Source organism: Phalacrocorax aristotelis, chromosome 4 (assembly GCF_949628215.1).
Source record: "Phalacrocorax aristotelis chromosome 4, bGulAri2.1, whole genome shotgun sequence".
Classification (NCBI taxonomy): domain Eukaryota; kingdom Metazoa; phylum Chordata; class Aves; order Suliformes; family Phalacrocoracidae; genus Phalacrocorax; species Phalacrocorax aristotelis.
The window spans coordinates 81,409,969-81,435,456 of NC_134279.1; the positions used below are offsets into that span (position 1 = coordinate 81,409,969).

At 47.4% G+C, this 25,488-nt stretch overlaps 1 protein-coding gene across 2 annotated transcripts in view; it reads right to left on the minus strand.

Annotated features, from left to right (window-relative positions):
* Positions 1-9,418: 9,418 nt before the first annotated feature.
* The window catches only part of DDRGK1 (DDRGK domain containing 1), a 40,168-nt gene continuing 24,098 nt past the window's right edge, over positions 9,419-25,488 (minus strand). The window contains exons 5-9 of one of the 2 annotated variants that reach the window (XM_075092227.1): positions 20,822-20,944; positions 18,652-18,690; positions 13,963-14,019; positions 12,322-12,370; positions 9,419-10,993 (exon numbers count right to left, since the gene is read on the minus strand). In XM_075092227.1, the coding sequence (XP_074948328.1) occupies positions 10,821-10,993; positions 12,322-12,370; positions 13,963-14,019; positions 18,652-18,690; positions 20,822-20,944 (441 nt within the window). In that variant the 3' untranslated portion in view covers positions 9,419-10,820. Of the gene's footprint in view, positions 10,994-12,321; positions 12,371-13,962; positions 14,020-14,554; positions 14,814-18,651; positions 18,691-20,821; positions 20,945-25,488 lie in introns of those variants that run through there. The other variant, XM_075092228.1, reaches the window with a different exon arrangement.

Genomic DNA, 25,488 nt, shown 5'->3' on the forward strand with positions numbered 1-25,488 from the left:
TGGTTGCCACTGCAGGGCGGCTGTTGGGACACCCAGCCTGGATTCCTGTAGCCGAAACAGCCAAAATCATTGCAGTATGAAGTGATTTTTAAATGGGGGAAACCTGACACTGTGCTGGTCGCCGTCATCCAGGGAAAGGCATTCCCAGGAGCTGCTGTGCTCCCTTGGGATGGCCTCGCTCCACCCCAGGGTTGCCTTTGCACTGGAGTGCATGAGAAATGCTTGGATCTTCCCTACTGCCAGCTCAGCTTCAGCTTCAGCAGCACCTCCTGCAGTCCTTTCTGCAATGGTTGCTCCATCACAGCCTCTCTCCTTGCTCGAAACCTTCCCTCCATGAGTCCCGCTGCTCCCCCTCCACCACCTGAATCCTGCCCTCCCCAAAGAGCTCATGCGAAGTGTGACAAGCTCACACACGAGGAGTGTCTTCCCAGCAGGAGGATGGAGGGAGAAAACAACTCACACAAACGTTCCTCAGCTCTTCTGGTGTGGGAGACTGTCCAAAGGTACCGGCACAACCAGGACACCGGTGTCCTGCTCCGTGCGGCGCAAACGTGACTGCAGTACCCATGCTCCTGATTACAGATTCCTTTGCCAGGCTGAAATGAGGACGTCGTTCTGACCTTAATTTGATGCTGGCAGAAATTTCCCTTTGAGACAAACCAGAAATCTCTGTCATCTGCGGTGACCTTAGACCCACCTAACCAGGAGGTGTGTTAGGAGGTGCCAGCCCCTCCTACAGTTCATGTCCGACTTGCCTCTGAGCGGACAGTGTGCTCCTCTCTGTAATGACTTTGGTCCTGCTTTTAGGTCATCTTAACTAAATATCAGGCCACTAAAATGGTCTGAAAGAAAGACCGAAGGGAACTGTGCCTCTCTGCTGTGTCAGACTGCATCCTACAGTGCAAGGCTGCCTAGGACTTGTAGGTTTTAGAGACAACCGTATCAGCTGGGTAAATTGCTGTGCTGAAGATGCCCAAAGATCAGGTTATAGCTGTAAAAGTCCTGCTGTGTCCATTGTCTGTCCTCCAGAGCAGGCAGTCATGCATCTTGGCTGCCACCTCCGCATCCACCTTCGCTTGAAGAAGCCCCTGAATTCGCCTGGTCCCTCATTTATTTTGGCACAAGTGTCAAGGAGAGATCGTCCAGCTCAGCATCAGCTGGCTGGGAGCTCGATGGGCAGCGGAGCTGGGTGTCCATGGCCCAGGGAGGGGGGTTTGGACCCCATCCTCTGAGCACTTCAATTGCCCATCTCTCTCCGTGGGACGTGTCAGGAGGCCAGGGCATGGGCCCAGGCGGGTCCAGCCTTTGAAAGGTTGGAAGCATGACTCTCATCCGCATGGAGCCATGCAGCAGAAAGAGGGTCTGAGCCTTGGATCTGCATCGGATCATCTACCAGCTGTCAAGCTCAGATGCCACCTGGGAAATGGGAGGGTTCCCACCACCAGTTTCTCTAATGGATCATTTGAGCTGGAGACCCTACACCCCTCCCACAGCATCTGACTGTGCTGGGGGCCCTTCCATGGCTGCCCAAGGGAAAGAAAAATAACTCAGGGCACAGGCTGATGTACTTTAAGGTCTGAGCTACCTCCAGGAGCAGCAGCCACTGGGGCTGCATGAGGTCCAGGGCCCCCGTGATGGGTGGACATGTCTCCCCTGGTCAGAAGAAGGCTGCCCGAAAGCAGAGGCAGTGGCAGGGAAGCAGCTGAGGCTCTTCCATTGCCACCAACAAGACAATTTCAATGCCCTGGAACTGCTTGGGGACGATGGCACCTGGCCAGGACACTGCGCAGCCCGCTGCCCCCTGAGTTACGACGTTTAATTAATTTTCCTCTCTGGTTTGCCTCCACCGCTGAGAAACCGTGGATTCACACCCGGCTGCACAGCACAAACCCACCGGCACCTTGGGCTTTTGAACCGTGCTCACTTTCACCCTGTGGTTCGCCAGCTGCAGCTGTGATTTCCACCCCTCCCCGAGGAATACCAGCGCTGGGGTTTCATCGGGGCAATTGGGAATTAAAACGCACAACAAGGGCAAAACCCTTCTTAAAAGAGAAAACGCCCCTTTCGTGTAGGTGATAATAGAAAAAGAGGAAATAAACTTTCCCACATCCAGAGTTACCTGCTAAAATACACAGGACAGGTGATTATTGTGTGTATTCGTGACAGTCACTTAATTTTTATGAAGGCAAGGAGGACAGCAGTGAAGCCAGCGAGGATGCCAAGGAAACCACTTCTATCAGCAGGTGCAACAAACTGAAATCCTTTGGGTGCAAGGGAATGACTTGTGCTGTCAAAGGAGAAAAGAAAGAGAAGAGAACACAAGGTGGAATAAATACAACAGGCAGGGCAGACCAGGGTTGCTTCAAGTGCCTGAATAAAGGCGAACAGGTCCCAGAGAGACCTTCTCTTTGCTCCTTGGGCCCCTGCTTTCCAAAATACCGTGGTTCCTGCAGTTCCCTCGCTCGCTGTTTCACGCAAGGCTCTGGCAGCTCTAGTTGTGCCATTTTCTGCCCAGGCTCCCCTAGTTCCCTCCAAGCCTCGTGGCCACGACCTCTGTGTTTGCCCCTAACAGGCAGCACTTCAGCCTCTATTTGGATCTCTCCCATTGTCAGACCAACGGTGTTTTCTCAAATAAGTCTACCGTGACCCAGATCCTCCGCCTGGCACTGGCCTGGATGTCCGGTCCTTTCTCTCTCGTCTCTGCATTAGCTGGGCTGTGATTTCTCACCATTTTCTGTGCAGCCTCTGGTTCCTTTTTTGCCTCTGGTCTGATGCCATCTTCTCTTCCAGTGGGACCTGCTGCTCACTTCATCTTTCTTCATCTTCTCAGCCTTGTCTCTCCTCCCCCATCTGACCTTTGTCTCTCTTTTTTTTCCCCACAAATACGTACTTCTGTTCTTCTTCAGACCTCCTGCTCAGCAGATACCTGCAGCTTCTAGGATCCTCCCCCGTGCCTACAAAACCTCTCTTGCAGGGTTCTTCAGTGTCCTATTTCCTCAAAACCTCATTAGCATTTTCTTCACTTCAATCTGCAGCCTGCAGCTCCCATTCCTTGGATCTTCTCTTTTACAAACTCTAGCATCTGAGACTGGTCAGTGTTAACATACGACCCTAAATCATCCCTTTTGTCTGGCTAGAAAACAAAGAAACCTCTTCATTTACCAGAGATTCAGGGATATCCAGCAATCCCTGGAAACTTGTTGGACCTCTGCAAGAGTCAGTAAGACAATTGCACATAGACGGATACAACATTTAACATCAGGGATGGTTCCAGGGCACTCGCACACAGGAGCTGTGAGGCTGCAGTCTGCAGAAGCGACGGACAGAGATGACTTGCATATGCAAACCATAAGGGTAGAGAACATTTCGGTCTTCCTGTGCATACGTGGCCAGCTGTACAGATGCTCTATGCAGCACACGCGTACGATGCATCAAGCTCAGTGCCTTGGTTTCCTGGAGAGATGCATGGCATTCCCTGCATTCAGTGCTTCTGATCCTTCCATTAGAGCTGACGCACAGAAATAGCGCCTGGATCCGGCTCCTGTGATTTTCTTTACCCTTCTTTAGGTCGGATATTAAGAAAAGGTCCTTCCCCCAGAGGGTGGTGGAGCCCTGGCACAGGCTCCCCAGGGAGGCATCACGGCACCAGCCTGGCGATATTCCAGAAGCACTTGGACAAGGCCCTCAGAGCCACGGTGTGAATTTGGGGTGTCCTGTGCAGGGGTGGGAGTTGGGCTCGGTGATCCTTGTGGGTCCCGCCCAGCTCAGGGCATTCTGTGATTCTGTGATTCTCTGTCCCTGCAGTGCAGTATTAGAAGTTCTCACCTAAAGGCAAATCAAACATGCCTGGAATTGCCCCCCATGCCAGCTCCCCCTCGCCCTCCGATGGTGGGCTCCCAAAGCCTCCACCTGGCTCTCTTCTGCTCTGTAGCCTTCAGGGCAATCGGAAGTTGGGGTAACCTGGGTTTCATCAGCTGGAAATGGCCGAGCAGGACTTTGGCTGAGCATATTGGAGGTATTAGGTGATTCCTCAAACCACCATGAGCTGCCCGTGGAGGTCCTGGAGGGAAAGCCAAACGCAGGATGAACGCTGCGGAGATGTTTCCACTGCAGAGTGAATGCTGCCATCCAAGACCCGCACGAGGACCCCGCTGCGGTGAGGGCAGTTCTGAATGAATACATCACAGCTTCGCTCTCAAATCTCACAATTTTAGTTCGTCTGTGCAGCTGCATGGCAAAATTCACTGCCTTGAAGAAGAGACATTCCTGCTGGACCCAACTAACAAGGTATCTGGTAAGGTTTCTGGGCCAGATCCTCAGCTGAGCAGCCGTGAGCACAGCCTAACTGGCTTCCAAGTAACGATCTGCTCCAGAACAGGCTCTTCCCCGGGGCTCCTCTCCTTCGGGGATGTTGATGGGGCAGGTCAGGCCAGCCGATCAACCATTTTGGACGCAGTCAGCAGAAGCTTGTTTGTCCTGATGTTACGTGCAAGCTCAGCACTTTTGAGAACATCAAACGGCTGTGAAGGCACTCTCGGAAGGAGATAAACTACATGGGGAGGGCTTTATCTGGCGTCAGAAAGGGAAGTGCAGACCTTTGACTCAAAAGGGAAATGAAGTGGGTCACTGGTCAACAAATAAATCTGGAGGTGTTCCTCTATCACCACCGAAGCAGCCTGCCCCGTAATGAGAAGCCTGCTGAAGGGTGAAAGAGGCAAAGCTAAATCTGGAGCGGGTGGGCTGAGAAGGCCCTGGCCCCGGCCCCGGCCGGCCGAGGGCCCGCCAGAAAACAGCTCCCGAAAAGCCCTTTGGCTGGTGCCACTCTTTGTTTCCCCACGTAAAGAGATAAGAATGGCTTGTCCCCAGGGACAGAAAAATGTCATATTTGATGAATACAGATGTATCCACAGAGCTCATAAAATGTTCATTTTAGGAAAGGAAGGGAATTTGCCCCCCCTCCCTTCTTTGTTTTACTTGACTTTCGCTTTTTTTTTTGGTATCAGAGATGAAAAGAATTAAGATCCCATCCCTACAGTGCTTTGGGCACAAAACTTCCCCGGATATCAGCTTTTTTTTTTTTTTTTTTTTTTTTGGGATCCCTGCATTTAAGACACAGATCAGTATTAAAGCTCTGAATTTGCTTTTGGGGTTAAAAAAAGTAAATCTGTGAATCCAGATGTGGCTGTTTCTGTGCAGAGGGGAATATTGCAGCTTCACGATTCACTGCCATCTTGTGATATCTGGCATTTTCCTATAAGGATCAACACAAAGTATCAATTAAAGAAAACACCCAAACAACAATCAACCCACCCCCAATCTGTTCCTATCATCCATAGTTAGAGAGAAAAGCTGGAAACCAGGAGGCTGATGGGCTCTATAACTCATACCTCAAACTAATAAAATGAAAACTTGTGGCATTTGTTGCTTTTCCATTTTTAAAACCTGTAAATTCTTCACATAGACTTTATTCTTTCATTGAAAAAGAAGCTGGAGTTTTTTCTTTGATTAGAACTCGCCTTGTGTGATACGAACACAAGGTTTTCAGTCTGATGTTTGTGGCCTTTGCCTTCGGGTGGAATGGCAAAATGAGGACGAGCTCGCTCAGATGAGCTAGTAATTATTATTATTCCTTCCATGTACAAGCGGAGTACCTGGGAGCTCCTGTACTGCTTCGGAGAGGAAAAACACCGTGATAGATGCTGCATAATGCATAGGCAAAGCTTAACGGAAAATAGGGATTTTCTTTTTTTAAAGCCAAATAATAGGGGGATGTTCCAGCTTTTTTAAAAACGATGCAAGTAGATTGGACAAAGCAGCAGGAAGCGAAACATCGAAACCCTCCTGCCTCTAACGCAGAGCGGTAGCGGGAGTAGGTGCTCTCGCCCAGAGCTAATTCGGGCGAGGGATTTGCATACAGACCATCCCCAAGCGGAGAGCCCGGGTAGAGCTCAGCTGACCGTACCGGTTCTTAGTCGTGAGCTGCCAACAGCTGATGCTCACTTGCCGAAATACCTGTGAGAAACGTGTGTGTTTATGCTTTTAAAACGGTAGATGTTCCAACAAAGCAGTCACCGAAGAGCTTTTAACTTTTTATGAACTGAGAACACCCAGAATCTATGGCGCATCCCCGTCACTTTACTATTTTACCGTATTTGCTATTTTACTGTCCTGTATTTTACCGCTAACTGTGCCAGACGTGACGGAGGGGACGGAGCTGACACAGATGAATGTGGTGGTGGCCGGGTTCTGTGTCAAATTTTCCGTAAGCGCGTGGGGAGGATGGATGCCCTGGATGCGTCTTGTATCATCCTGCAGGAGGGTGGTTCCCTGCAACAGGGGGTCAGGGCCAGTTTTAAACACTGAGGAAGGAGGACGAAGGAGCAGAGCGTCCCCTCAGCGAGTTCCCTGACGATCCCAAGCCGGGTGGAGCAGCTGATACACCAGAGGCTGTGCTGGCATCCAGCGAGAGCTGGGCAGGCTGGAGAGCTGGGCCCAGGGGAACCTCAGGGGATTCAACCAGAGCCAGTGCAGGGCCCTGCCCCTGGGGAGGAACAACCCCCCGCACCAGCACAGGCTGGGGGGGACCTGCTGGGGAGCGGCTCTGCTGAGAAGGCCCTGGGGGTGCTGGGGGGCAGCGAGGTGACCCTGAGCCAGCACCGGGCCCTTGGGGCCAAGGGGGCCAGCGGTGCCCTGGGGTGCATGGAAAGGAGTGTGGCCAGCAGGGCGAGGGAGGTTCTCCTGCCCCTCTGCTCTGCCCCAGTGAGGCCACAGCTGCGGTGCTGCGTCCAGGTCTGGGCTCCCCAGTCCAAGAAGGTGTCGAGTTCAGTCCCAGGTAGCAACTAACTAATCACCCGCAGCTGCTCGCTCACTCCCCCCACCCCTGTGGGATGGGGGAGAGAAGCGGAAGAGCAAAAGCAAGAAAACTTGTGGGTTGAGATAAGAACAGTTTAATAATTAAAACAGTAATGATAATAACAGTGATTATGAGAGTAATGATAATGTAATAAAAAGAGGGAAAAGGGAAAAAAAAAAACCCCACAAGCCATACAGCCGCTCACCACCCGCCGACCGACACTGCCGGTCCCCGAGCCGCGATCGCTGCCCGCCTCCCCCAGCCAGCGACCCCCAGGTAACACACTGGGTGTGATGTTACATGGGATGGAACATCCCTGTGGCCGGTTTGGATCCGCTCTCTCGGCTGTGCCCCCTCCCCTCCCGGCCTCCCGTGCGCCCGGCAGAGCATGGGAAGCTGCAAAAGCCCTTGGCTAGTACAAGGGCTACCGAGCAACAGCTACAACAGCTGTGTGTTATCAACATTGTTTTCAGACTAAGTCCAAAGCACAGCACTGCGCCAGCTGCGGTGAAGAAAATTAACTCTATCCCAGCTAAAACCATGACAGAAGGACAGGGAACTGCTGGAGCAAGGCCAGCGCAGAGCTGCCAAGGTGATCAGGGGCTGGAGCATCTCCCTTGTGAGGAAAGGCTGAGAGACCTGGGCTTGTTCAGCCTGGAGAAGAGAAGGCTGAGGGCGGATCTCATCAATGCCTATAAATATCTGAAGGGCGGGTGTCAGGAGGACGGGGCCGGGCTCTTTTCAGTGGTGCCCAACGCCAGGCCAAGGGGCCACGGGCACAAGCTGGAACACGGGAAGTTCCACCTGAACATGAGGACAAACCCCTTTGCTGTGCGGGTGCCAGAGCAGGGGCACAGGCTGCCCAGAGAGGCTGTGGGGTCCCTTCCCTGGAGACATTCACCCCCTGCCTGGACGCGGCCCTGTGCCCCTGCTCTGGGGGTGCCTGCTCCAGCAGGGGGTGGGACGGGGTGAGCTCCAGAGGGCCCTTCCAGCCCCCCCAGTCTGGGATTCTGTGAGAGGAGAGCAGCCCAGGTGCTGATGGCCCACTCCACCTCTCCGCCTGCATCCTCAGCCTCTGCCCTCACTCAGGACATCGGGGATAAATGCCTTCCCCTTCGGTGTCTCTGTTTGTGGGATATAAGAAATACAAGTTATGAGGTGGTTTAATAGAAAAGTCCGTTGCAGTGGAACAGCGGCGGCTGTCCCCCAAGGCACAGGGCTGGATGGGCCCCGCAGGTCAGAGCGCCGACACCTTTGTCCTCCCCTCCCGCAGGCTCAGGCTCTGCAACAATCTAGAAATCCTGACCAAGTGAAACGATTTCAAGGCAGAGCAGAGTTTCCTTCTGCACAGGAGTTTGCAGCCTACGCCCGCTTTTTGTTATCTGTGTTTCTGTCCCCTATGTTTTTTATACGGCTTATCTAAGCGGCTGGCCTCTGGGCTCACGTGCAGCGAAGATCACGTGGCACCCGAAACCAATACGAGCGAAACGAGTTTTCCTGAACGCCGATACGATGCAATTGGGTGCAAAGAACAGGCAGGGAAACGGCAGAAGAGGATTAGAGCAGGCAGGGCAGCTGCTGGCAGGGCCACATGGCCACATCTTATCCTGGCTGATGCTTCACCTGAGACACGAGCTCGGTCAAGCTCAGATGAGGTCAGCTCTTCCGAAGACCACCACCAGACCTGCGCTCCCGTTTCCGCACAATAACCCGCAACCTCAGGAACAGCACGGCCAGGGGCAGGTCCAAAATGCAATACTGGGAAATCATGGGGATAACCCCTTGTAGGGAACCATGGAAAAAAGCAAGCATAAACCCCCAAACCCTAGCTTAGGTGTGGGCTCAGTACTAGGAGGGACCCACAGGTTAAACCTAGTCTCTGCAATGACAGACAAGATTTTTGGGTGACACATACCCCACGAGAGGGGTTTCGCTCCGGCTCCCCCGCCTGCCTCACGCGCTTCGCTTACTCCAGAAACACTCCTTCAGAGCTCGAAGGAGGACCGTCGGCAAGCAGCACTTTGAGGCACCCGCTATTGTCAGAGCCCTCTAACGGAGCAGGAATTCGGCTCGTGATGAATGCTTTGCTATCACACCCTTCTGCCTCTAAACCGCAGCTTTTAATCGGTCTTTCTGTGACCTGCCCATGAATCACGCAGGGCTGTGCCTTTTGGCTTTGGCACAGCCCCGTGAAACTCCCGATACCGAAACAATCTGAATTATTTTTGTATTAAAAGACACAAATCTTGTCCGAGCCAAGCTGGAGAAGTGTGTAAAAGGAGATCGCACGCACCGTCCGCGGCAGGCGGGGGGCTACGGCGGCGGGGCAGTTCTGCCGCCGCAGTTGTACTAGCAGAGCAGAAGCAGGCCCGCGCTGCACAGTGGACGTGGTGTTATTTGTTAGATTCACAGAAATTGAGTGCACTTCGGAGCGATTTCAGCAGATATAATGGAATAATTCGGATCCTTGACTGGTGCACTGGAGTCTACGGCATTGCTGGCTGGCTCCTGTATCTCATCACATCCTTTAGCGCATTAAAAGAAGATATCTCAAATACTAATATCTGCAATTCTTTCAATCTTTTTTATTTTATTAAAAGAGAAGTCTAGGACAGAACAAAAAAAATATCACGGCAAAATCGAATTTGGAATAATTAAGAGACTTTCCAAGCCTCACATCCCAAGTAATCCTTTTGCTGGTTATCGCTGTGCAACACAGCAGCGCCGTACCGATCTTTCACACCAACGCGTGCTGCTGCACTGGAACTCGGCGCTCCCGTGGAGCGTCGCATTCAGCAGCCGTGCAGAGATTGAAGAGGAAATATGTCTCCTTCTGTTGTTTTATTGCTATCTCGTCTCACCGGTAACGCAGCTTTTAGTCTACTCAAGCGATCTCTAAGTTTGGCAGAGACAAAACTGGCCCCTCTCGCCCTCCTCAATTACGGTACGGCCACATAGATTGTGTTGACTTCAGAAAGGAGAATTAACAAAGCATCAATTAGGCTATTAAAAACCATAAATATTCTTATGCAGAAAACAGACTGACCCCTAAAATTAATATATTAGTAATCCTTTACTTGTAACATCAGTTGCATGACTCATAGTGCCTGAATTTTTGATTTAAAAAGAAAAAAACCATCCAGAACACAAAGGCCATGGGGTGGGGGTGTCTGAGGCCTTCAGACACACTGGGCTGGCTCTTACTTCAAAGGATGAATCATCAGGATCTGGTCCTATCAGTAGAATCGGCCTGCACAATAAACGAGGCGAGTTAGCCTTTCCCTGGAGGAGTTTCTGTCTCTTGGCTACAGAAAAATAACACAGCTTGGCTGCGAGTGAACTTTTAACATTATATAAACCAAGCAAAACATATTTATATGGCAAAGGTTTTCTGCAACAGCCTCTGGAAGCTCTCACAACGTAGCAAGCCCTCTTTTTAGAGTTTCAGTATATATTTTGGTATGAACAGAGGCACGCTTGCAGCGTTTTCACTCTATCCTTCCAATGTTGATACAGAAGACAAAACCTGCGAGCTCGCACCTACTCCTCTGGGCTGCGTATGTCGTTGCCACAAAGTTATACAGCTCCCCAAGCGCAGGGCAAGCCTGGAGAAGTCTGAACGCAGTCAAACCCAAATATACTTGATACAGACATCAGAATCTGGAAACAATAAAAAGTTCGGGTACAGTCACATGAGATTAGCTGCCAAGATAAAGTAACCATGTAAAAATTACTGATATTCCCAGGGTACAGGTGCATCAGAGTGTTTTAGGCCCAAGTTCTCGACCAGCCTCTGTTGCACAAACAACTGTCCTATTTTATACCAGCTCTAACAGAAGGAAAAGCGAAGCTGATGCTTAAAACAAGCATCCTATCTTCAAACACCGTGACTGGACTAGAGGGGCCCTTGTTTGATTTTAATTATGTGGTTTGTCCATCAGAAGGTTGAACTCCTGCTGTATTTTTCTCACGCCACAGTTGGAGCAACAGCTCGGCTGTCAGGCTGGAGGTTGATCAGGGAATTGCTCGCTTGGGCCAGCTCCGCGATGGAGACTCGTCCTCTCTGTTTGATGTACTGCGCCACGGCAGCCATCTCCTCTGGAGTGATGTAGATGAACTTCCCTCTGTCATCTATCACACCTACAGGGGGAAAGAAAGGACCTTGAAGTCAGCACTTTGCCTCCTCTCACTTCCCAACAGACATCAGTCACTTCTTTTGGAAGGCATGTTCAAACCGCTGAGGCTGCATTTCATATCTAGGGCAGGCAGAACAACGTGCTAGCAGTCAGGCTTTTATCTGCTCTCTGCCCTGGGGTCTTTGAGCAGGGCTATGACAATACCCGAGTGCCCTGGTAAGACTAATTTCATTCAGCAAAGTAACACGTTCTTTTCGTTGTACGCAGCTAGCTGGTAGCACCACAGCAGCTACTTCAGGTACGGAGTTTCGGTGCTGACGTTCTGGGCCCAGGCAGCTGGTAGGGAACGGCAGAGCAGCAGGAGGGCCCAGGAGGCGATTCAGGGACCCCGCGGGGCTCAGCTCAGCCGTTCCAACTCACCCTCGAAAAGGCAGTGAAGCTCATTTTCCGTATTTTGGTTGCTCCACCAAGAGTGAGAACAGACCTCCCTCTTCTTAACGCATTACAGGACCAAACGCAAGGCAGAGCGCCTCACTGGCATGCCTTTTAGGCCACAGACACAGGCAGGACAGCATCTTACGCTTTGATTCAGAGCGCTTTTAGGTCACTCAAATGGGTATCCACATGTACCCACCAAGACAGTTGTTTCCCAGCCCCAGCCACGATATCAGGTCAGTAAATGTTTGCATTGGCACCCTTCCCTGCTTCATCCTCAGAAAGAAAAAGACTGCCCAGCGATCAGACAGACATTTTCAGAGAGGGAGCTGCCCACATGCTCGGATCTCTGTTTACATTGCAACTTCGAATGCGTGGGTACATGGCTAGGAACAAGCCTTTCACTTGCTATGGCATCCTGGAGTGCTCTGGGATGCTTGCTTCTCCCGCAGCATGCCGTACCCCGGTGTGGCTTTAGCCACGGCACCTTTAAAACAGGTTTGCAAAGTACCCCAAAACATCCAAGTGATTCTTTCAGATTCAGATTTCAGAAGACATCATTTGCAGCTGGCTGCGCAGCAACCCCTGAAGGCCTTTGGCAGGGCTCAGTCAACACGCAGAACCGTCGTGCTGGTTCCTGAACTGCTGGGGACACTCACCCCCCACCTCTGCATAACGTATTGTAGGGGCAGTCACACCCCATAACGCTTTAAACAGTAGTTTCATGGCAGCTGATGCAGGGATAATAAAAATATCTATTTATCAAGTCCTACTAGGATCCTTCTACAGTTTAAAACAGAAATTACACTGGAAGGCTCTCCCTACCGCAGTGAAGGCATTTTCTGCACCACCCATTCACCAGCTAAGGTGAAATCCCCTTTGTGTTTCGGCTGTCACCTGTCAGAGTGCCATCTGCCATCAGGTCCTGGATTCTGTTAATCGCATCCTGTTCGGAAGGGAAAAAGGAATAACAAATGGATCAAGAGGAAGGCAAAAAGCATTTCACATGTTCAGATGAACTACAGATGGAGGCTTACGTTTCACTCCTCAGCGTCAATGACTTCAGTGGCGGATGCACGTCAGTGTTTCCCCACAGAGAGATGCAGTAAGCCCTGTGCTCTTAGAAGGATGAAGTGAGCTTCTGCATTTTGGGGTGTTCAAATAACTTCCCTATCCCAAAGAGACTTTAATGGCGAAGTCAGCTCTCAGTTTGGTGGAAGAGGGGTGGTGGTTATAAACATCTCCCCAGGGAAAGCCTGTCTAGTGCCAAAGCGACACGCAAGTTCCATGAAGTACACTGAGGTACTTCTCCAGGCACCTGCCTATGCTCAATACATTCCAGAGCTCTTAATATTTTTTCCTTGCTCCATTTAAGAGGAAACCCCTTTGACCAATCCAAAGAACAACCTGTTGAACTTATTGCTGGGTTAACTCTACAGTTACTCCAACCACGCAGTTCCACTACACCTTAAGCTAGTATCTAAGCTCTGGTTTCCACCGTTCTGCCTCTCTCCCTTTCTTGCCTTTATGTGACTGCGGAAGCAAGTTATAGTTTAGATTTCAACTGGATAAATTCCCTTAATTGCCTCACTGTGTGCTTAAATGAAGTTCTGGTTTAAGAGAGAGGCAGGGGCACAGCAGCCTGGACTTGGAGCAGTGGAAGCTGCTGTGAAGGGGGACCCCAAGATCAGATGAGGTACAGAACAACAGAAAACGTCAGTCTCTTAGAAATATATGTCAGATGTGCTCAAATTAAACTGAGCCGTGGTTATTCTTTAGAGTCAAAACATAAAACATTTAGAGAACAGAAAGAAGACAGAGTGGGGGAAAGTACAGATATCACACCCTGAGGTCACTTTGAAAGGCTTATATGGTGCTGAGAGGGACAATACTCTGAAGTAATGTGCCAGAAGATACAAATTAGGGGGGTCAAACACAGGCTTCCTAGAGAGGTGGTTGATGCCCCAAGCCCGTCAGTGTTTGAGAGGCATTTGGACAATGCCCTTGATAACGTGCTTTAACTTTTGGTCAGCCCTGAAGTGGTCGGGCACTTGCACTACATGGTCGTCGTAGGTCCCTTCCAACTGAAATTGTCTAATAATTCTTAGGTGTTCTAAGAATACACAAGCAATCGGAGCAGAACACCTCATCTATTGATTGTCTGCAAATATAACATCACCCAATCATGCAGGCAGTGTCTGAATTTGCTTCTAGCCCTGCTTTTGATTCCAAAGTACCCGGACTCGCTCTATTACTAGATTTACAAACACCATAGGATCCATTCGCCAACAGGCAGCTGCGCAACAGGCAGACTGAGCACTTTTCACTGAAACAGTCTTGCAAGCCAACAGCCCTTCACTGGCTGGACAGTACTTTGAACGGCCACGTTTTTAGGGCCAATTTTGCGAACGTCATCAAAATCCAAGTGTTTTCAGTAATGCTGAGACACTTGCATAGATGTTACCCTTATTTACCCACTTTTTCTCCTGTCCTTTTAAACTCACTGCTTGTACTCGCACCTCAAAAGGTAGCACTCACCTGTGTTCTTAAACCCAAATGTGAAGCCAGGTCCTCCAGCTGGACTACCTTTGTTTTCTATGGAAACAAACGAGAGTTAAATGCAGCTGATGAATTAGAGGGTTAGCATATTTCTTTTTCTTTCAAATAAAAAAATGCATTTAACAGACAAGGTAGAACCTGCCATTCTAACTTTTCCCAGTAAACACTTTTCTCTGACAAAAACCTCAAATTTAATTACTTAAACCACTCCGCTCTCTGGAAAGCCTGTGTGCTCTGACCCACTTAAGCAAAGGCTCAAATGCATCTGCCAGTGCTTGGCCTGAACCTTTCCTTACGTTAGGAGGACAGGATGAGCACGAGCCCAGTAAGCAGCCATGCCTCTGTTCTCCCTGCCACCTGAGGTTCTCAACTGCTACCTTTAATTTCCAGTATGCTTTCGCAAGATCCCTTTTTCTTTGAGAGGTGTTTCAAAGTACATTCTAAAACGATCACTGGTATATATCAGCGCATGAATAAAAATCCAGACAAGCCTGGCAGCATTAAGTACTTTAGTCTGTTTTACTAATGTCGTGTATTAACACCATAATAATCTTCCCAAGCGAGCAAACACCTTATTAATATCATCAGCACTGGAAGCGTACTGCTAGCACACTCCTGCGCAGGCAGCGCAACGATCTCCGAGAAGAAAGGCAGAAGCAGGAATTGCAAATTTTCAGTTTGCTTTTGAAAGAGATCCTTACTGCAGCCTCTCTCAGGCAGGACGCAGTCACCACTGCTCCCATCTGGTTTTGTGCTTCTCTGTAGCTCCGGAGAATTAGAGAAAACACCTGGTATGCTCGTCTGGAGCTGCTTGGTTCCTGTTTTCCTAGCTGCAAAAGTTTTAGAAACTCATCTGTTCAAATGCAGTGAAAGGATGTACTGTTTATAAGGACTTTGGAAAATATAAAGCTTTTGAAAACTGTTCAGTTAACATTCTCAACTGCATTCCTAAGAGCCATATATGTACGGCCAAAAGAACTACATTTACATTATCCGATACAAATTTACATTATCAGATGCAATACTTCAAAAGGTAAATGCATTTGTTTCTGATCTCGACAGTACGCTGGGAGGAAACTGAAGAAATAAAGAGAGGCTGAAGTAGAATCTTTTTCATTAATAAAACCAGACAAAAAAAAAAAAAAAAGCCACACACAGACTTAGGAGTTGTGAAGTTCGATGCAGCCAAGCTAGAGAACTGAATACCATGGACTGAATGCACGGAATTGGAACCAGTCCATGGAATTCAGTTCTCAGAGCTGGGAACTGCCAAGATTCGTCACATCTTCTTTTAAAAGGGGGGCGGGGAAGGGGATGTAAAGCCACATAAACAAGAAAAACAGGATTTAAACCTTCACTTCAAGATATTCACCCTCAATGACCAAGTTTAGTGGAAGCTCTCCAAGATAGATCCTGCTGTGAATAAGAGCCCACAGGGTGGGGCGGAATTAGGATGCACTCCCCACACACACTCTGAAATGTAATCACATTGTGAGGTCCCAAGCCAACAAAACACTTCACCACATGCTTCGCATTTAAGAGACAGGCTTAACTTTCACAGAGCAACATATACATATCTACACTTTACTGAATTAATTTCATTTCAGGTATGATTCTGCTGCTGTCCTCAGCAAGGGATGAAACAGAGCAAGAGCTCCCATGGTGAAGATGAACAGGATTTTTTTCCCTTATCCTGTAAGCATCATTTTTTGTTAAAGAAAAAACAGGAAGGGGTAAAGCCCCCGAGTCCTTTGCTATCCCTTTCAAATGTAGTTAAAGTTGAGTTTGCTGTTTCAGTTCACTGGCTGTAATTCAGATGCATTTAGCGACACACTCTCAAGCCGGGTGAGAACAGTCTGATGGACGAAGGGCGCAGGCTCGTGTTTCCCTGGGTCGACAGAGCTAGTGCTCCACAGCAAGGGAGCTGCTCAGCCACGCTTTAACCTCTGCTGCTTCATTATTAGTTTTAAGTGCTCAGAGAGCCTGCACAGCTGGTCTGTAAGGTGCGCTGTGCTGCTACAGCCCTGCTGAGTAAAGCCGTCAGGCTCCCATTAAGAACTGATTATTCTGCTCCTCTGAGAGCAGAGCGGTCAAGTCGGTAACTTGAGGGCTGGCGCTGTAAGAAGCGAACACACAGGACGGCGACGGCAGCAGAGACACTGCCACAGCCCTCACCGAGGTGTGAGCGGGTGATTTTGCAGCAGGCTGAGGTTGAGGAGCTACTAGGAAAGCCCCAAAGGAAGGTAGATGCTCAGCTTTCAGCAAAGCAGAACTGGGGGGGTGTCAATCCTTTTGGTGCCTTTGAGAAAAATCCCATTTAAAGCAATCCCACAAGGCAGAGCTGGAGAAAAGAGGCTGCGTTTTATTTCAAACACCCTTAGGAATGAAGCACTGGGTGAGCTACCTCCAGCCAGTTATACCAGTAAAATAACTAGCTAAATTAAGTTTTATTTTTTTTAAAATGCCAATTGCTCTTTTAATTTCTAAGTTTTTCAGACAGCTACTAGCAGCTTAGCGCTGCTACTTGTTGGAAGTCAACTGCTTCTGTGAATAGAACAGATGAGGGCTACACATAATCTGTGTGTTAAGCATACTTTCAAGATTTAAAAAAAAACAAACCTAAAACTTGTAAAAGAAAGCAATGCCCCAGTTCTGCAACTCATCTCTACATAGGAAATCAGGTGTCGAAGTGCTTCTGAATTAGGTTTTCAGCCCGTGCTTAATTTCTCTGACGTCAGGTAGAAGTGACTAATATAAAACTATACATATGTGCTTAAACACTGAACTGAGAGTTTGTGACTAATCTGTTCCATCCACCACAACCACCAGGGCAACGTGCAGAATCAGACCCTACTGCGTTATCCCTCGGAAACCCTCCCGATTTTAGTGGACGGTCCCAGGGGATGTTGGAATATCCTGTTGTTCTACCTCCTGTTATCCTAGGGCGGCTTGTTGATCAGAACAAGCACACGAACGGCACATTTTCCTCCATCCACAGCTTGGCAGTATCTTGAAAGCCTTAGATGGGAATGGGTGAACTGGGATCACTCCCTACCACAGAGTCCATTTCCAGAGTTAGTAATTGAAACAGAGGGTGGTCTTAACAGACATGGCCATTTCAAAGCTCCCCTCCCTTTCAAAGAAATCCCTCTGGCTTCTGTGGAAAACAGAATATTGAAATCGCTGCATGGCTGCAAAATCAAACGTGCTATCTGATGGTTCATCATCCACGGTTTTACTTAGGCTCTTTAAACGTGTCACCCATGGCTTTTCCAATCTATTCTCAGCTGTCTCATCCGCTTTTGGCACTGCTTCTGATCAGAGTTGACTGGCTCATGCTGGGGACTCATGCTGGGTTACTGAACAGGAGCTATTTTCATTTGGGCTGCAGCAATGAAGGTAAGGCCTAATTCCGAGTGAGGCTTAGACATTTCTAAACTAACCCCAGAGATCACATTGATCAGAAAGCACTTGACAGAGGCGAACCTCGCAGCCTCTCTCTGTGGCGTGATGCAATGGGATACACCACCAAAGTGCCAGTGACACAGCAGGCAAGAGCAGCACAGCGAAAGATGCTTGCACCGTAGCTTTGCAGCGACTCTACAGCGATGGAGCCATTGTTCAGACTCGCATGGCAGTCGCTCAAATTAACTTCTTGAGGAGGGTCACCTGTGAGACAAATCTGGAACTCTGGGTTTTTGCTGGGGTAACGGACATTCAAAACGCCCAGAGTGTGAGATTCTGGATTAACAAAATGATTAGGACTTCACTAAGTGTACAAATGATTTGCTTACTAATGAAGCCTTTCACGCACATGCCGTATGGTGCCAGATAAGAGTCCGGTTTCCAGTTAAGGAGGGGAGGCATTCATTAGGAGAAAAACTTTGCATAATATTGTTAGAGTAAGAGCAGAAAAATGCATCTGACCTTTGATATACCAGTAGTGGAGAGAGAAGCATTTGTCCTTACACATCAAAAGTGGAAATCCTCACGCACACTCCACAGGTTTTAAATAACCAACCATACAATATGATGAAAGGGAGACTAACACACCCGGTTAAAAACAAGTGATCTTCTCCTTAAATATCCCTCCCAAACGTTAAGACAATGTTGCAAATTCCAAGGATAAAAACACAAAAAGAAGCAGCATGAAAAGTTGGATTGACCTTTAGAATGTCAGTGTTTCAGGCACAAACCCATCCTGTGCAGCAGGGCACATGCTGGTACGGCAATGCTTGGTCATGCTGAGCTGAGATGTAGAGACTGGCTTCAAAATCAGTAGCTGATGTTCACAGGCGAAGAGCCTGAATGTCCCAAATCCCAATCGACAGCAAACATTGCCGTTCATAAACTCTGAGGGTGATCCACCAGGCGCAGGATTTGTAACACGTATTCTTATGGAAGATGCTAAGAGCTACAATCCTGCCCCAAAAAGCCAAGAGGCAGCTGTAATTGCAAACCATTTTATCAGCAATGGCCATGCTCATGCATGGTTAAGTAAATAATGCAGGCTTTATCTAAGGTATCGCTTTTGTGACTTCTTGAATATTTAAGTAAATCAAAGAGAAACTAAAGGTTCACCTTCTTTATGCAACTCAGCTCTTTGACAAAGATATTTTACACAGTTTAACAGATGCAGAAAGAGGAGAAAAACCAGCGGTAGCTTACCTTAACGTATTCGAGAAATTCCATTAGAAAGCTGCGAGACTGGATACAGCAAGGAAAACAATTGTTATTTTAAACTTATGAACATTAAATGCATCGCAAACTTGCTAGCATACTTCTGAAGTTTTAAACATACAGACTGGGAGAGAACTGGGGGAAAAAAAAAATATCTAGATTTAATCTTAACTCGGAATTTATGATAGGTATTTTCTAAGACAGAATATGGCTCAAGTACAATTTGTGTTTAAGTGTTTTCCAAAAAGAAATCTTTGAATCTTTTATTCTTCACATCGTACATTTCATTTCACCTGAAATAACCACATCTGGGTGTGTTTGTGCGTCGTGTATTAAGTTGCACGTACACACTGAGGACATTTTGTACTGAGGTGAAGTACAGAGCGATTCAGGAGACAGCTCATGCAGATGGTCAAGTGTAGCGCACAGCTGTGCAACACATGTGGAAGCTCATGCCGGTTTCAAAGCTATGCACCTGAAATCCGCCATTTTAGCATAAGCGGCTCAATTTTCAAGGCAATGCAAACAACGTGCATTTAAGTTAACAGGAGATCAAGTTACTCTGCAACGCTGGAAATCAATCAGCCTTAATTAACTGCTTAGCTCTGGGCTCAGGACCTTAATTTTCAGCACGAGTTTCACTACGCTGGCCTCAACCACATGTGGCAGGGTCATCTATTGTAACAGGATACCGAAATGCTTCGGTACGTTATCCACCACAAGGCAGAAGGGTGGCCTGCAAGGCTGGTGTCTCCAAATAACTATGTACCTGTCATTCTTTCTGAAGATGACTTTCAAATTGCCTACTATTAAGTTCTATCTCCCCTCTCCCACCAAAGATATCTTATGCTGAGCTTCACGTATCACCAACTGCCTGCCAAGCTCTTTTGAGCAAGAAACACCCTCCTCTGGTCCCATGTAAAGATTACTTTGTCCTTGAGAGGCAGCTGTAGCAACACAGACAATAAACACATTCTAGCTTTAAAGGGTATCTAAAGTGGAAGAATTTAATACTTAGGTATAATCTTCTAACAGGACGTGCACAAGTTTTTGAAGGACTTTTCAATAGAAAGTATGCATTTCGCTGTCCTCTGCATCTTAGGAAATTCCCCATCACCAGATACAACTTCTCTTGGTGTTAATCCCGGCACGATGGAGGAATTTATCTCAATGGGAAGTGGTCCATAGCGAGAACTTGTGACTAATGTCAAGTGGTACTGACTCATTACAAGCTCCTCAGCCCAAAGCCGCTCTCAGTCACGCCAAGGGCAAATCTGTTCAATGGAACAGGGTCGCTTTAGCGGACGTGCACCCATGGCCCTGAAAAAAATGCTGATCATGAAATGCAGTGGAGAGCTCAAATTTGGCAGCTCCAACCCAAAAGCAACCTCAGCATCTGATAGCAATTAAAATTAGTCTAACAGGTTTTCAGCAGACAGAATAAGAACACTGCCTCCCACAACAGTGGAACTTTTTCAAGCTTGCTGTGATATTATGTCAAGTATCACATTTCAACCACCACCGCCAGCAGCACGTCTGCAGGCAGCCACAGGAGGAGCGTGCTAAAACGTTATGCAGAGTTTGAAACACTATCAACCATAGCAATCACTTGCAACACTGTCTTCCAGCGTACAACCCACGAGCCCCTAGGTTGTGTCCTGTGAATTCTCTTAACAGAAGCCTTTTAAGAAAAGAGCTTGGTTTTTCATTTGATTTCACAGCAGCTCTGTTGATGTAGAAAATAAAACCAAAACCAAGCAATTCCTCCCAAGATCTGTGGGCACTACCAAGCTCCATATTTAGCCTTGCTTTCCTCTGGCCCACTATATATGGGTAAAGCTGATGACAATAAAAGAGTGTCTGACTTCCAAGATGAGTTTTATTTCAGTCCTGACATTAAGGGAGCACTCATTTCCAGTGATGTGCATTTGCCTTAGTACTCTAAACTCACTTGTAGGAGTCTGAAATGAGGGACTGTAGCATTCCCCAGGAAGCACTCCAGGTTAACACGTGCCATATACGCAGTTTAGCTTTTACAAGGGAAAACAGCTGGCTGACTCCTATTCTCAAGTTCATTTTACACGAGACAGAACGTAGTAAGGGCAACCCGAGTCTAACAAAGACAAAGGAAACTGCAGTAACAGCCTAACATGCATACCTCTTCCTCTGTCATTGATTCTTCAACCCCTTCCTCTTCAACTACAAAACTCTCCTTCAGCTTCAGGTACTCTTCATACTCTCTCTTCTCCTCTTCTTCCTTTGCCTTCCTTTTTTCCTCTTCCTGAACAGAAAAGATGACAAGTGGTCAGTTTGCTCCTCCCCAAATCAGGTTTAGTTTTAAGTAAAGTAGCACCTTGTCTATCTGCAGCCTGGTTTTACTAGGACAGACAGCAGATAAGAAGTGCCTAAAATGAGTCTAAGTTCTCCCTTGATGGCATCATTAATTTCAGAAGCCACCATCGAGGCAGTAACCATCTCACGTGGTACTGTAAGCTTGCACACAATACACCTAGGCTGGTTCTTAACAGGTCTGACACCGGGGAGAAAACCACTCCTATATAGCAGCCTGCTTTCTTAATTTGCATGAATATGTCTCTTCTGCACATCCCATGACAGGAAATCCCTGCCCCAACTGTACTTTGATGCAACATCCACGTTTTCAGTAATTGGCCCGAGTTCTGCTCTGACATATGCTGATGTACATTGGGAGTGGTCACAAAGAATAGTGGAGTTACACTGGCGTCCGTCTGCATGAGAAGAAGCTGGCCTGTAAAAGAGTTTCAAGTTAATTCTCTTTCTTATGACACACAAGCAAACTACACCTACACGGAATGTAAAACGTAAAGAGATGGACAAAGAAATGTTAAAATATTTAAGAAAAAAAAAAAAAGACAAGCCAGAAAACTCCAAGCCTGACATCAGTGAAATGGTGCTGCATATACCAGGTAATGTAGAACAGTCACACATGCACACAGCAAAACCGCAATTAAAAGTGATAGATTACTTAAAAAAACGTTTCAAATAAGAACAAGCTTTTACTGGGAGCTCATCAATTTGCAGCTTTCCATGATTGTTTTTTTTTTTTTAATTTGTTTTGCTTTTCTCCAAAACACTTCACACGTGTAACTTCACACAGAAGAAAAATGTTTCCTCACACAATGGTTTCTTCCGCAGAGAAATGTATGTTTGCGCAGCACCTGGTACAATGAGGTTCCAGTTTGACTGGCCTCTGGTCGTTATCACGCTGCAAAGGCTTGATTAAAACTTAGAAGGATGAGTTCTTCAAATTTCAGTGACAATCTCTGGGCATTTCTTTTCCTATTAGCACAGGAACTGATCTCCTTATGAACATTTATATTGATTTCTAAATGCTTGCCACGCTAGATCTTTGACACTAATATGGTAATTGCTTCCTTAAATGGCTGGAAAGCAAACACTTGTTCCATTAAAACAGGAAGAGACAGGAACAGGTAATTAAGTATACAGAAAAATGTCCATATTAAAACAGATGCCACGTAAGGCCAAAACCAACAAGATACCAGAAACGGTTGTGGGAGGGCTGCCCTTCAATAAAAATTGAGAGGAAAGCGTATCTGGTACCAACTGTATTTTATCAAACTCCCAGAGAGCCCCAAGAAGGAATGCTACCAACACACAGGCATGAGAAAAACAGGACTGAAAGGATGCGACTGTATGTCTGAAGTCAAGACCTTTTTGTTAACTGCTATCTCATGGAAAAACTACACATCTGAGGAAGCTCCTGAGACAAAACAAGACCATCTTCTGGGTCGTTCATCACCGTAACGGTTATTAGCAAAAGCCCAGCAGTGGATTTTTCCTTATAAGCGCTACAGGTGCCAAGAACAACAAACCATATTTCATCTGGAAGTGACGGCGATTGTTCTTTTCTTGTAAGTGCATTAAATTTAATCTTGATCCTGGAAATACAAGAATAAGCTTCTTCCCCTGGTCTGTTACAGAGGTTGTAATTTAACAGGATTCGGAATGAGGGGGAAAGAAAAACATCAGAAAACCTAAAAATTGCTTTGGCAAAGAGTTTTTAGATTGTTCTTAAAAAAAATAAATCAGATGACAGTGACCCATTTACAGCTGAGAGCAACAATAACTGAGAAAGATTTTCCTGTTTCTGGAAGGTCTATCAACAAATGAACAAGACTCCTTCCTGTCTTCCTAACCTGCTTGTACCTTCCATGTCATTAAAGCATACCAGCACATTAATATCAGTACTTCCATTTCCAACATATGCAGAAAAGCTTCTCTGCTGTGAGACTAGTAAAGCACTCAGCTACCAGTCCCTCTTTCGTGGTCTCCCTAAAAGCCAACTTGAGCTTGTTCCCCAGATCCTAAATTATGATGCTATGATCAGCAGAGCACTTCCAGGTGGTCAGAGCCACTGCTTTGGTAGCTACAGCACGTCAGCCCTCAAAGCCTCATGTTTCTGGTGGTTGAAGCCTCCTCCATAACACTAAGTATTTCCAGAAGCTTTTTCATCTAATAAAAATCCCAGCCACTTCCTGCACAGCCTCACATGCTTTACCACCTAAATTCACCTATGATTCAACTGGTAGAAAAAGAAGGATTTAGCCAAAGTGTAAACTGGTTCAAAGCCAAGAGGAGAGATGACTTTGCATAACTGCACTGGGAGAAGTGACCAGCCACAGCAGTGGAAGCTGAGCAGGGGGAACCCTAGCGAAGTCAGGCTCTCTGGTAACACTTACTCTCAGGAATTTCTTTTCACCATCACGCTAGCACTCTTCTTTCACGTGCCCAAGTCATGCACCAGTTGCATGGTAGGTGCAGGGACAAATTTAGGCGGTTTGCATTCCCACAAAAAACAGTCAGTGGGCATAACCCTTGCACGGAAACACTCTCAGCACCGCAGGGTCTATTAATGAAACAGAGACCAGCACTTGCATCGTGCAAGTCATACAGGGGGCACTCAGCTCAAACATAAAATTAAAACAAATACATCTTTGTTCGTCAGGTTTCTTTGCCTCTCCCGATTTTGATCTCATTAACCGCTGTGGAGTTAAGTGGTAAAACATGTGGCTCAGAGGAGAGCCAATAGCTGGGCCACCTCCCTTCAACGATGGGTGGGGTGGTGGGGAAATCCCAGCACCATGGAAATTTGGTAACTGCAGATGCTCACCTTCAGCTGCTTGCCTTTTTCTTTTTTTTTTTTTTTTTTTTTTTGAAGCAGGTTCATTTCTCTCCTCACCCACCGAAATATTACCCAAACTGGGAGCTTGCTACAGTGCAAAGATTTCTTTTTGATCAGTTTACTCTACTGCACGAGAAGAACCAACTCTCCCCACTTTGATCAGGTCTTTATTGAAGAAAAAAAAGAAATTAATTACTCAAACCTTTCTTCCCTCTCTCCTTTTTCTGACAAAATGTCCACATTATCGCTGTGGATCAACTCTACCTCTGCACGCTTGCTGTGTGCCTCACGTGCCACCTTGTGTGGCAGAGACCCAAGAGCTTCCAGAGCTCCATGCAGCCTGTGGATCTCCAGCACTCTGGGAGATGCTTTTCAACACCTTCACCCCCTTCCTATACCAGATGTGGTCAGCACCGATTTCCCACCATGCCCAGTCCCAGCCCTTCCACTGCTCTCCAAGCTCCCTCTGTCCCACCTGCCCACCAAGGGCCTGGAATTGCTGTGAAGCTCCTTTCAGATCATTACCTCCTGTTCACCTCTTACCTCGATCACAATTGATTATTTCCATGTGCCAACTGCACACGAGCCCGACCTTTTACTGGGTGAAACCCATAGTGTCTTGAAAACACTTTTGGACTTACAGCTGGAAGCAGACCCTGATTCTTGGGATCACAAATCCCTCTGGAGTCCTGGGACGGTGCTTGAGTAACTGCACTGTTCTGGCTGGCTGACAGATTCCAGCCTTTGAAGGTTTATCGTGCCGTACTATTTTTAGAGAAGAGTGAGGACCCTTACCGTACTGTCCAGCGAGAAGACACTGAACCACCGTTTCTAGCTTTCGTTGCAGTAACCCATTTAAGGTGACACTGAGACTAAGCGATATTGGCCTACAGAGTAAGTAGCTTTCCTGAGAGCTTTGCCTAAGCAGCTTTCCTGGAGACGAAAACTGCTAGTTGCACGCTGTGCCATCTCTCCTCCAAATCAGATAAAGGGCCAACTCGCTGACAAACAAATGATTTATGGGCAGCTTATTTGACTGCTAAGTGGAAGAGATCTCATTGCTAACAAGGAGGGCAGAGCAAATGCTGGCCTCTCTTCAACCACCACCTGCTCCCAGTTGTTCCTTGTTTGTGGCTGTTTCCTTAACTTGCAGAATGAGGAAAAGCATAACTGGTTCCTCTGCCAAATGCTTTGAGGTTCACGGACCAAAGAAACCCTCCTTGTATAACATCCAGCTCTCGTGCTGTTAGTGTATATTCTATAGGAAGCAAAAAAGGACTTTACAGTATATACTTTGGCATAGAGCAGATGGATCTCTAGGATTCCTCCCCCCCACCACTGTTTAGACACAAAATTTAAAAATACCTTTAGAAAGATCGAATAAGCATTCTTACCAGTCCTCATCCCCTCAAAATCCGAGTGGAATGAGTCTTTCTGCAAGCTTTCCAACTTGTACTTCCTTAGGAGAAATTAATTTTCAGGAAAGTATACACACTTGAAACTGATACTTGAACTGAAACTACGTCCTAGGCTCCATCAGCCTCCAGAAAAGTGCTGTTTCTTTACGAACAGTGGATAGAAATGCCAAACAGATAATGAAAAGCTCTGCTGAGAGGCACACAAATCTCAACGTTCACATAGTG